General features: G+C 33.0%; 1 protein-coding gene across 1 annotated transcript in view; it reads left to right on the top strand.

Moving 5' to 3' along the window:
* kif3a (kinesin family member 3A) overlaps window positions 1-12522 on the top strand; it is a 28791-nt gene that overhangs the window by 9793 nt on the left and 6476 nt on the right. The window contains exons 9-10 of the mRNA XM_073820238.1: window positions 221-319; window positions 2898-3091. Of these exons, the coding sequence (XP_073676339.1) occupies window positions 221-319; window positions 2898-3091 (293 nt within the window). The remainder of the gene's footprint in view (window positions 1-220; window positions 320-2897; window positions 3092-12522) is intronic.

Here is a 12522-nt window from a genome sequence, read left to right as displayed (position 1 = left end):
CTTAAGATTTTGTAGCGCAGGGTTACATGTAGATAGACATTTATTAACATTCGTAGTACACAATTATTGAATCTTAAAAGGCAGAATAATTTTGCTTTCTTTAGGATGTGCATCTGTGGTAGAGTGTAAGAAACACTCTAGTGTTTGGGTTCAGAGCCAGAGTATTTATACATGTTTAGTACTGAGAAACAATCCCATGCTATGCTTTATTACTGCTCAGGTGAGGAGATCTCCGGCTCTGACGGCAGCGGATCAGAGGATATGGATGAGGGTGAAGATGAAGTCGGAGATGGCGGCGAGAGACGCAGGAAACGAAGAGGTATGAATCTCCCCTTGTCGTTCATGTTTCATGACTGGGCAAAATTAGTCAGAGAGGTCTCTATGAAAAATGATGCAGACTGTGGTTTTGGCTTTTAACCTCAAGATCTGCTTCAAATAAACAGTCAGCAGTGTTTTGTGTTTGATTTGTCTTTGACCTCATTAGATAATGTGGTTTATTAGCAAAAAATCAAGATGTTGAACTTTCATTCAGGATTATTTATAAAAACTTTTGGAATTTAAAGCTATAAAGCATCAGATGGGCTGCAGGTATGCTGACGTCATCTAGGTTTGAATTGCTGGATATCAGAGTATCAGTGGAGGAAGAAACAATGTGGCTTTGGTTTGCTTGTCTAGACCATCAGATCAAACAAATGTAGTTTTGTTGTGCGTCACGAGCGCAAACAGTTGATGCCTGGCAATGACTCTCTTTAGTGTGTCTTGGTCGCCACATGCAGTCTAACAGTCAAGGACCACTAGTGGAAATGCAAGTTTATGCAATTTTTGTTATCATAAAATGATGATATCAATCAATTTTTTTATGAATTGGAAAATAATCAGCAATTTCAAATAATGATTTTTCCTCTTTTTGCTTTAATGACAGCAGTTTGAGCTTTGTAAGCTTCACAAGTGTGTGTAAAACCTGAGAATCATCTTAGCTTGACTTGTACCCTTTTACTTTCCAAGGCTGCAGAGCCAGAAAGCGCTTTATTGGCAGTGTGTTTACACATACAAGGTGTGTCTTAGTGACAAATGCAGAAAAAAAACATACATGCATAGGATTTAAGGCAATTAAATAAAATATAACAGAATAATAAAAAAAATACAATAAAATTAAATCTAATACAATACAGTAATAAAGTACACAGTACAAAAAATACACAGTAGACAAAATTATGAATATGGGTCAATGAGAAGACGTCTCACATGGTGTCTGCATCAAAATAATTGTATGAAAGAGGTTTTATATACATAGAAAGCATACTACATGCAAGTAGAGTTTCTGCGTTAATGTTTCAAATAACTTTTGAAAATAAAATATGAAATTAGGTAACAGAATTAGTGATTGTACTGAATTTTACTGTATTTTAAATGATTAAAAATGTTCTGCTGAGTCTGACAAATGAGTAAAACCTAGAAGGATAGAAAAAAAGGAAGAAGGAAGATTTTAACAGTATGTTTAACACATTACAGGTAATGTGAGTTATGTAATCAGATATTGTTCAAGTAACAAATACAGTAACACTTTATTTTTTCATTTACAAGAAAGTTACTTTTTCAAATAAGTAAGGCCAGTTACTTTTTTCCCTTTTATTGATTGAAAGCTCTCCTGTCCTCATGTTGAGAGAAATCAGGAGTAAGATGTTACAGTTCTAGAATAAATGTGAACATGCATTAATTAATCTCACAAAAAAACAGATTCAGTATTTATCAAATTAAATAAAAGCAGTGAAATGCAACTCAGAATGATGCAAACCTGCAATAATTAAACATGTTAAATGATACAAATATCTTTTAAGTTTTTAATCCCATTTTATTAACCTGTGTCTTTGCTGCTAAACTTCGATGATCCAATTTAACCATACTAATAAGCAAAAATTACTCAAGATAAACTAACATTTGTTCTTTTCTTCTTCTCCATTCTACTGTACAGACATACTTTTCCTTCAGCCTGAGGCTTTTGGTGTGAAAGAGATTTTACATTTGCCAAATATAACTTTTTTTTTTATTTAAAAACAAACAAGCAAGCCCTGCCCAGATTTTAAAAAGTAACGCAAAAGTAACGCAACACATTACTTTCCATAATAAGTAAGTAATGTAATTAGTTACTTTTTAGGGAGTAACACAATATTGTAATGCATTACTTTTATAAGTAACTTTCCCTGACGGACGTGACCCTGGACCACAAAACATAAGGGTCATAAGGGTCAATTTTTGAAACTGATATTTATAAATTATCTTAAAGCTGAATAAATATAAGCTTTCAGTAGGACAATATTTGGCTGAGATACTCTGAGGGTGGAAAAAGATAAAAATATTAAGAAAATCCCCTGTAAAGTTGTCCAATTGATGTTCTTAGCAATGCATATTACTAATCAAAAATTTGTTTTGAGTTTTGATATATTTACGGTAGGAAATTTACAAAATATTTTTATGGAACATGATCTTTATCTAATGTCCTAATAATTTTTGGCATAAAAGAAAAATCGATTATTTTGTCCCATAAAGTGTATTTCTGACTATTGCTACAAATTTACTTGTGCTACTTAAGACTGGTTTTGTGGTCCAGGGTCCATGTAAATCATAGATAAAATGTATGATAGTCATTATTTTTTTGCTCAGAAAAACAATTTAATTAAACAGGACACATAATGTAGGTGGGAAAAATTGTAACGCTTTATTAAACTTAAAGCTTGAAAACCCCCTTTTTGTTGCTGACTCACAGATTCTGTAAATAACATCTCAAAACTTTCCAATCTGTATGATGTCTTTTGGTCTCTTTTTTTTTTTTTGTATCTTTGTCTCTGATCATGTGATGCTGTTGGTTGGCGGTCTTTACGTCTCTCTCTCTCTTGCAGACAGTGGCAGCAGTAGTTTAGATTCTGCCTGTTATTTAGTGCAGCACTTTGAGGAGAGATCCCATACTAGTGAGTGGGAGCAGCCCATGGATAATGTCAATCATTCCTACCTCTTGTGCTCCTTCAATCACCAAAATCTTTCCCAAGTGCACAATCCCTCTTGTACCCAGACATCAGCACACTCCAGTGATCACGTAAATGCCATTCAAAAGTTTGGGGTCGGTAATAAAAAAAAAATATATATTTTTGAAAGAAATCTTTTAGGTCACCAATGCAGCATCTAATAATCAAAAATACAGTAATACTGTGAAATGTTTTCTATTTTAATAAATGTTAAAATGTAATTGATTGCTGTGAACAAAGCTGAATTTTCAGTATCATTACTCCAGTCTTCAATGTCACTTGATGCTTCAAAAATCATTCTAATATGCTGATTTGCTGTTCAAGAAACATTTCTGATTATTAATAATGATTATTATCAATAAAAGAACATTTTTGTTTTAAAGTTTGGGATCAGTATGAATATTGTGAAATGTTTATGCAATTTAAAATGGTTGTTTTCTATTGTAATATACTTGAAAATATAATTTATACAAAGCTGAATTTTTAGCATCATTACTCCAGTCTTTAGTGTCATATGATCCTATAGAAATCATTCTAATACGCTGATATATTATCAATGTTGGAAACCGTTGTGCCGCTCAATATTTTTTTGGAACCTGTGATTTTTATTTTTTTAACAGGATTCTTTGACAAATAAAAAGTTAAAAAGGCCAGCATTTATTTAAAATAGAAAACCATACATCACAGTTTGGGGTCAGTACATTTTTTTTCTTTCTCTCTTTGAAATAAATAAATACTTTTATTCAGCAAGGATGTGGTAAATTGATAAAAACTGATAGTAAAGACTTTTATTGTTAGTTTTCTATTTTTAATAAAAGCTGAAAGTATCAGAGGTTCCAAAAAATATTAAGCAGCACAACTGTTTCCAACGTTGATAATAAATCAATCAATCATTCAATATGACGCTAAAGACTGGAGTAATGGCTCATGACAAATTCAGGTTTGCATCACAGAAATAAATTAAATTTTAAAGGATATTAAAATAGAACACTTTTTTTTTTAATTGCAATAATATATTTCTTAAAATTACTTTTTTTATCAAATAAATGGGACTTTGATCATATGAGACTTAAAAAGTAAAACAAATCTTACTGATTTCAAACTTTTGAGCAGCAGTATATTTACTCTCACTTTTTTCAATTTATGCATCTTTCATGAACAGAAGTATTACTTTCTTTCTTAAAAAACAAAACAAAAAAACATATGGACCTCAAACTTTTGAACAGTAGTCTCAGCCCCCACTGTCTGATGCATATTAATGAAATTAAATTTTAAAAAACTCTGTGACACCCATTGCTAATCATAAAATCAGCTTCTAATAACTTTTAATAAATTACACTAATTAAATTATTCAGCAGTCAGGCCTTCATTTTAATTGGCGGAAAACAGATGTGTAATAACTTGAATCAGTGGGTAACAGCACTCGGTGACACAGCATAAGCTGAATATAGGATAGCACTTCTTCTGACAGGAACTCTATAAATGGTTCGCAGGCGTCACGTCTTTCAGAAAAACTAGCATCTGATTACTTCATGTTTATCATCTTCCTTTCTGGTGCATCTCACAGTTTCCCTCTGCATCAGCCCTAATGATCAGTGACTGTGGTCTTATTTCACACAGACCCAAACTGCAAACCTGACTCCTCGTTAAAAGACATTTAGATGATGATATGATATGTGCTTCTGTTTTCTCTCTTCTTGTGCAATGTGCTGGCTACGTGACTTCTCTGCTCTAAATTCAAGACCCGAGAGGTTGGTGTTACAATCTCCTCATAAGCCCAACCTCCAGTCACCTCCAAACCTAATGTGCTTTGTTTTACCCTGAGTTTTGCTGTCCCACAAATGAGATGGTCAGACAGAACTAAAACTTGCTTAATTCCTAAAATTAGGTGTGTGAAATTTAAAGGTGCTGTATGTAGATATTAAGCAAACATTCTAAGGGCCCACTGCCAGTTTAACCAATAGTATTTTGACATCCTGGGTTGCCAGTTAGTGGAAACATAACGTATTTTAGCCATGGAAGCCAGAAAATGAACTGAAGCCTCAACATACAACCAAAAAGCTCTATGACCAAAGGGATATTAAATATGGATAAATCAACTCATCAGCTTACAGCATAATGCTTGTCGCTTTTTATTGTCAATTACGCTCATTCCTTTTAAGTGTCCTAAATCTGGCAACCTGCATGAGCTTCAAGTCTGAAGAGGAAAGGAGGGAGAAGACTTTCCATTATTTTGAATTTGGGGACATTCTAAAACGCTTAATGTGAAAAAGGCTTAACATGGCCTAATGCTTTAAAACTGTGTTTTTAAAGGACCAAATTCAGTAAACACATTATTAATAAAGTATGTAATGTCAAAGTCCTTTTAAGACAAGTCATGTGACTCGGCGGCCATCTTTGAAACGCTACTCGGGCATTCAAGTGCAACTCCTATCTCTTTGAATGGGGAAACATCAAATTCTCCAAAACTGTTCACCAACCTCACGATTAAATTTCATATTTTAAATCTGCAAAGAAATCCAACAAGAACTGCCTCATAAATATGGTTCCTTGTGCTCCAATAGCGTTAAAAAAACGCTCATTTTTCCGGCTAAATGAGCCAGTGCGCATGCGCAGTACTGAGCTCACGTCTCAAAGCGCCGATTGTTTCTATAGCAACCGGGACTTCTAACGGCAGCTGCAGTGACGCGCTGACTTTACTAATCAACGATTGGCTCTTTCACTAAGAAGGCGGAGCTTCACGGCCATGATGACCGTTGCATTTTTCTCCATTCAAAACTACACGAGTGACATGTCTTTGGTATTCTATAGTCTTTGGTAATGTACAGACAAGCAGATACGAGCTATAATGCGAACGCAACGCAACTTGAGGAAGACACTGCAGGCAAAAACTAGAGTTTTTTCATGCACCTGTCAAGTTAAAAATTTTGGGCTTTTTGGTTTTTCATAGAGTTTTTTCAGATTAGTGAAAAAAAAAAACATCCAAAAGACACAATCAAGTGTTTCTTTTATAGCACTTTATCTATTTGTGTCAATAGATTTCAATAACAATACATATTTTTAAAGGCTGTTTTCTCAAAATGAGTTTTTTCTCCTACACTGAGCCATAAATCTCCACTTAAGTAGCACTTGCACACACCAAACTCCTGTCTATATCCTGAAGGTTTTTACAGAGGGATTTGTTCATATATGATTTGCTAGATTTTATACATTTTATTCCTCAAAAAAACTTAAAAAAAAAAAAAAGAAAAAAAAAATTCCGCCTGTTCCAAGTTTTTTCTGAATTATGTTCCTTCTGTAAAATTCCTTCTGTAAAAACATTTGACTCTAATGTAAAAAAAAAAATTAAACAAGAATTTTGAAACTGACTTCATCCAGCGTTTAGATTTTTGTACTAGAAATGTATGCAAATTAGCGCATATTTAATAAAATATTGCCTCTTGCATATTAAAACATAACATTTTAGAAAACTGATAATTGCAAACATTTTTTGTATTACAAATGTAATCATTCAACATGGTGATAACTTTTTTTATTACCCTATTGACCTGCAGTGTCTCGCCTTAATGCGTTAAGACAGTGTTTTTAAATGAGCAAACTCAGTGAACACATTATCAATAAAGCATATAATGTACAGACAAGCAGATAAGTCCAGAATAAGAACACAACATGTTTAATTCCACGTTAAGCGTTTCGCTCCCAAGGAAAATGCTTAATGCACTTAATGTTTTTAAATGAGCAAACTCAAACATTATTAATAAATCATTATGTACAGACAAACTTGAGTTTGGTCTTTTAGAAACACTGTTTTAATGCATTAATCCATGTTAAGAGTTTTCCTTATAACGGTTTTCTATAATAGGCTTTATTAATAATGTGTTTATTAAGTTTGGTCTTTTAAAAACACTGTTTTAATGCATTAACCCACTTTAAGCATTTTAGAATTTGGACTTCAGTAGCTGTCAACCACTAACTATCAATATTACACACTGCACCTTTAATTTAATCACTGACAATGGATATTGTTAGATCTCTAATTTGTCTAATTGACATTTACATCAGATGTCTTTAAAACTTAACTATAAGCGCATTATGCAACCATCTCGTGAAAATGATCTCATTAGAGCTCAGTTTGGCATCTTATTTTCCTGGTCCTCCCTCAGTCACAAATGCGCTGAGATTATTAAAGCTTCTTGCTGACCATCAAAAATGAAAACCAGCGGAGTTACCTGCTTTTATTTTAAAATTGGTTTCAAAATAAATTAAAATCAATAGAGTTTGAGAAACAAGGGGGAGGTGAGATTGTTCAGGATGGGTGAGACAGAAAATACAGCACTGTATTTTCAGTGGTAGGATTTGTGAGGGAAATGCAGGGGGTTTGTGAGTTAGTTGATGGAATGTTAAGAATGAATGAAATCATTAAATGTAAAAATAAATAAATAATTGTAAAATCAAAACAAAACCCTTGCTAAAAAGATATTTCATTTGTTTACCTGTGCATCGTGTCACTAATAACCTGCATCAGAGTTTTGTGAATATACAAATGTGACCCTGGACCACAAAACCAGCCTTAAGTAGCACAGGTATGTTTGCAGCAATAGCCAAAAATGCATTGTATGGGTCAAAATGATACATTTTTCTTTTATGCCAAAAATCATTAGGACATTAAGTAAAGATAATATTCCATTTCCTATCATAAATATCAAAAAATATTTTTTAATTTGTAATATGCATTGCTAAGAACTTCATTTAGACAACTTTAAAGGTAATTTTTTTCAATTTTTAGATTTTTTGCATTGTTAGATTCCAGATTTTCAAATAGTTGTATCTCGGTCAAATACTATTCTATCCTTACAAACGATACATCAATTGACAGCGTTCAGGTGATGTATAAATCTCTGGTTTTGTGGTCCAGGATCACAAAAAGTGTTGTGACATTTTAAAAAAAATATTAACTTCAAGTCAAAGTTTGAAGGGATTCAGCTGACAAAAAGTTTGGGAGTCCCTGTATTAGAGCTTCAATAATTAGAGCATGAGAGATTGAGGAGGAGTAAAATCTGTTGGCATTTATTGCAGCCACCGGTAAATGTCATATGTTTGTGATACTAATGTAATCTTCATTTTCTTAATGTAAAATATCATTGATTTTCTTGGGTACAAATAAGACCTGAATATGTCAGATAAGATATGAATATGATTCACCCATATACAGTCAAACCAAAATGTACTCAGACACCTTCAACATTTCTCACAATATCAGTTTATTCGCTATAGTTAAGAAAATGGTAATAATATGACAAGAACTCAGAGTTAAACTAACAAATTCATCTTGATAATGTCAGATGACTTTGATAGAAAGGTATGTAACATGATGATCAGGTCAAAGTGTCAAATCAAATTTTTGGGTTCAAATTTATATCAATTTTACTTGTAGTCCACTGTATTAAGATTTTTTTTGGGTATAATATGTCACAGTTTACTTTATTTTGCTACCCTCCCTTGCATAAATGAACTACAGTGTCCTGCACCCACTAGTAAAACAATATCAAAAATGATATCTGAAATATATATTATTAATTTTTGTTTTGACTGTATGACAGCAATAAACCTCATTTTTCACCTCATGTGAAAAATGTCCAAGCTAACAATAAGTTTACTGCGCAAACATTGTATCAATCGACAGTGCTGTGTAGTAACAGATTATATGTAATCTGGATTACATAATCAGATCCAAAAAATTAAGTACTTGTAATTGGATTGTTTTAAAATGCTTATAGTCAGATTACAGTAAGTTTTTTAAAGGATTACATGATTACATATTATTCACACAATAGCAGTAAATTATTCTTAATTTTTTTACTCACCCCAGTTCTTATGTTTTTGTGTTATGCTTAGTTTCTTATGATTTAATTTAATCTTTCCACATTAATCTACCACTTATATAAATGAGACTAATAATTATGCAAGTTACTAAACATTGCCGATGCATGGCTGTGAAATGTCTTCATCATATGCAATGACCCTTACTAATTAATAATATTGAAAAATTCAAACCAGGAAAATGTTGGCTATGTAATATCATGTTTATTAATATTTGTTCATGTAATGTGGGGATTCCCAAGCTTTTGACATTTATAAACACCCTACAGCTTAATCATGAACCCCTGCCATTTAATGCATGTTATGATTTTTAAAAAAAGAATGAAATGTATTTTCTATTTTTTTCATCAATATGGAACACAGTAATCACATTGACGTCTATGTGATAAACAAGTTAGGTCAAAAGCAGGGCTTGAAAAACAGTACTGCTTGAATTTGTCATTGGTTGACAGCAAATTTCAAATATTAAATGGAATGATAAAATAAAATAATAAAAAAGGAAAATCATTTAAAATTCGGAACTACAATTTCGATTTTGTTTCTGGTTCTGTTCCTGTCAAAACTTTGTTCGTTTCCAGTTTTCGTTTTTGTTCCTTAAACCGGTTCAGAGACCTGGTCAAAAATAATCTAAAAGTAATCAAAAAGTCAGGCTACATTACCCAATTTGTAATCCGGATTATGATACTAACTACAGTTTATCATATAGACTGTTATCTGTAAGGCACTACAATTTGTAAGTAATCTATCCAGCACTGCATATCAAATAGTGTGGAAATACAGATCTGGCCATTAAAAATGCGTCTATTTTCACGCGGCAGCCTGCAATTCGGCACGCGAGGCCACGCGTCCTGCCGCAGCGGCTTTTTTAGATTTTTTTACAACGTGGTTGCACTTCATACAATATCCACCAGGTGGCGCAAGGAACAACATTCTGTAGCCAAACCCTGCACAAAGAGGGATATTTGGACAGTATTTACGTCTGTAATTCATTCTGTATGTAACGGCAAAGTATTTATAATTTCGTTTCTTAAGGTAATTAAGGTAATTTAGAAAAAAAAAGTTTGGAGCATTTTTGTTCGTTAAACGTAAGCTTTTTGTTTCTTAAAGACCAAGCGGCAGACAGTGAGTTGACCTACTCTGTGTTTCAATTTGCCTTCTCAAATCACGAATTGGCTAAAATAAAATCCATTGATGTAAAATAAAATATATAAATAATAATAGATATAAATATGCGCTATTAGGTGCATATCCAATCGTTTACACAAGAGTGCAAAACACATTTTTAGGACATGAAGGCTCAAGCTCGATCAGTTACATTTTTTTCAGTGGAAAATATTTAACCGTTATTTTTTGTCAGACATGATAAATAAATATGTAGAAAGACTTAAATTACTACTCAACGAAAAAAACAAATAGAAAACAAAAACTGTTTTTATTATGTAGCTATATGCATTTCTCTCTAAAGGCGCGCGTCCAACGAGGAGATGAGGAGGACTGTTAACTGCAGCATCACTGACTCAGAAAACAGTAGTTTATAAATAAATAATTGAAATATCTCCTTACTATTAGACAGTCATGGTATTTACTTTTGCCAGTGTTTTGTGGTAGCTATGCTTTAAACACGGAACCCTTCCAAGCTGTGCTGAACGTGCGCTTAATGCTGCTGACAGCGCTGAATATTTTTTTTTTAAATCACCACTGAATGTCTAAAATATAGTTTTAGGCCGCATTTGACGGGCTAAAATGCAGGGCTATAATACGTCTTCAAAGTTGAACATGGAAATAATGGATGTACTGCGAAAAAAGTTTTATACTCGACATTGTTTCCAAATGGTTAAATGTGAGATTCTGGAAATGAGATTTAAATTTAGCGGTCGGGTCGGGAAGAAAATTATTCTAAGTGGGTATATATATAGGCTATATAAGGGTATGTATATATATATATATATATATATATATATATAGTTAGTATATAGCGGGAGCGGGCGGAAGTGGAAGAAAACCTCATGGGAGTGGGACTAGAAAAGCACTTTGTTACAGCCTATAGACTATTCAGATACTTCAACATCAAATAAAAAGTTATTCATAAGCAGGAGCCGTTTCATTATTGTTTTCTTTTCTTTTTTTCCTCATGAAGTTTTATTAGATTACATTTTCCCCAACCGACAACCGACGTCGTTATAACCGACAAGATTGTTTAAATACATTTTAATCAGAACTGATTGGTGGCTGTGACACATTAAAAACAGCTAAATTCGTTTTCGGGGATTAATTTCACACAAGCAAAAAGCAGCATAAACATCAGAACGTCATGCGTAGAGCTTATGCGCAGAGAAAAACCTAGGCTGTATATAAAAGAAATTAATATGACCATATGTGAAATATATTTTTCTAAATGAATAATAAATTAACAAAACGAAAGAGAAAAAAAATAACAAGTAGCCTACAAAATTACAAAATACATTATAAATTTCAACATTTTAAACCAACAGCAAATGAAGATTTGCATGTTTGAGAGGTAACTCGTCTGTTTCATACCATTTATACAATTTAAGATACACTTTATTTGATTGATTTGTGTAAGAGGAGAAATTAATTTATTAATTTATTTTATGTATTATTAGTAGTAGTACAATTTTCTCTAGATTTCTTTTTGCGTTTTTTGTGCTTTACATTATGGTGGCGCGCTGCCCATGCAGTTAAAAAATAAAATAAAAAATTAAAGGAAAGGAAACCATTTACATTTGGCCTTATGTCTATGTAAGTACTATAGCCTACCCTAGTATTAGCATATCCTAATGTTGAAAATAATGTAGACAAATAAACAGAAGGCTAATTTTTCAAAACAATAAAGATTTTATTATATGACTGACAACGAATACAAAAGTATCACAAGTGCTAAGGACTAAGATATCAGAATTAAATGATATCTGTTTAAAAGACTGTTTAAAATGAAAAATATAATTTTATTGCATGTCGCGGTGTTATGTGTTGAGACACGGTGTAAGACAAAGAAACAGGTAAGACAACTCTAGATCAGAGCAACCCCCTTCCCCTGGTTTGCATTTGTATAGCTCCTCTCCAGTAATCATTTACATATAAAAGCTACACCGAGGCCAAGGTGACATGAATCATGGGGGGTGTCAGGTGCTAAGCCTTCCACATCAATTTTTGGCAGTTCCCGACAATTAGACAATTTAGACAGTTTGCAAGAATATTTAGTATCACTGGTGTGGAAATGCTGTTAGATGCCGGTGGAGTAAACGGGAGTTGAGAAAGTTGAAAGTGAGGGACAGACGCATCCTCCACTGGGATGGCAGATCCAGCTATTTTAGTCTACTTTGAATTTAGAGTTAATAAGGTGGTAAGTTGCATTGTCCGATTAAAAAAAAATATATATATATCAGAACTATCAGCACAGTATATAACACTAATCTGGGTGCGTTTCCCGTACAACGACATAACTCGCTGGTTAACCTCCATGTACGATGCATCGTTGTGGAAACGAACTCAGAGTGTTTCCCGAACACGGTCGCATCTCCGTTGTTTAAACCACATTATTCAACAACTTTTTTTTTTAGCGGTTGTTAATGGCGTCACCGAGTAATAACTTCTGCTATTT

Source organism: Garra rufa, chromosome 16 (genome assembly GCF_049309525.1).
Source record: "Garra rufa chromosome 16, GarRuf1.0, whole genome shotgun sequence".
NCBI classification, from domain to species: domain Eukaryota; kingdom Metazoa; phylum Chordata; class Actinopteri; order Cypriniformes; family Cyprinidae; genus Garra; species Garra rufa.
The sequence above is the reverse complement of the archived record's forward strand: the minus strand, read 5'-3'. Positions and strand labels throughout refer to the sequence as shown.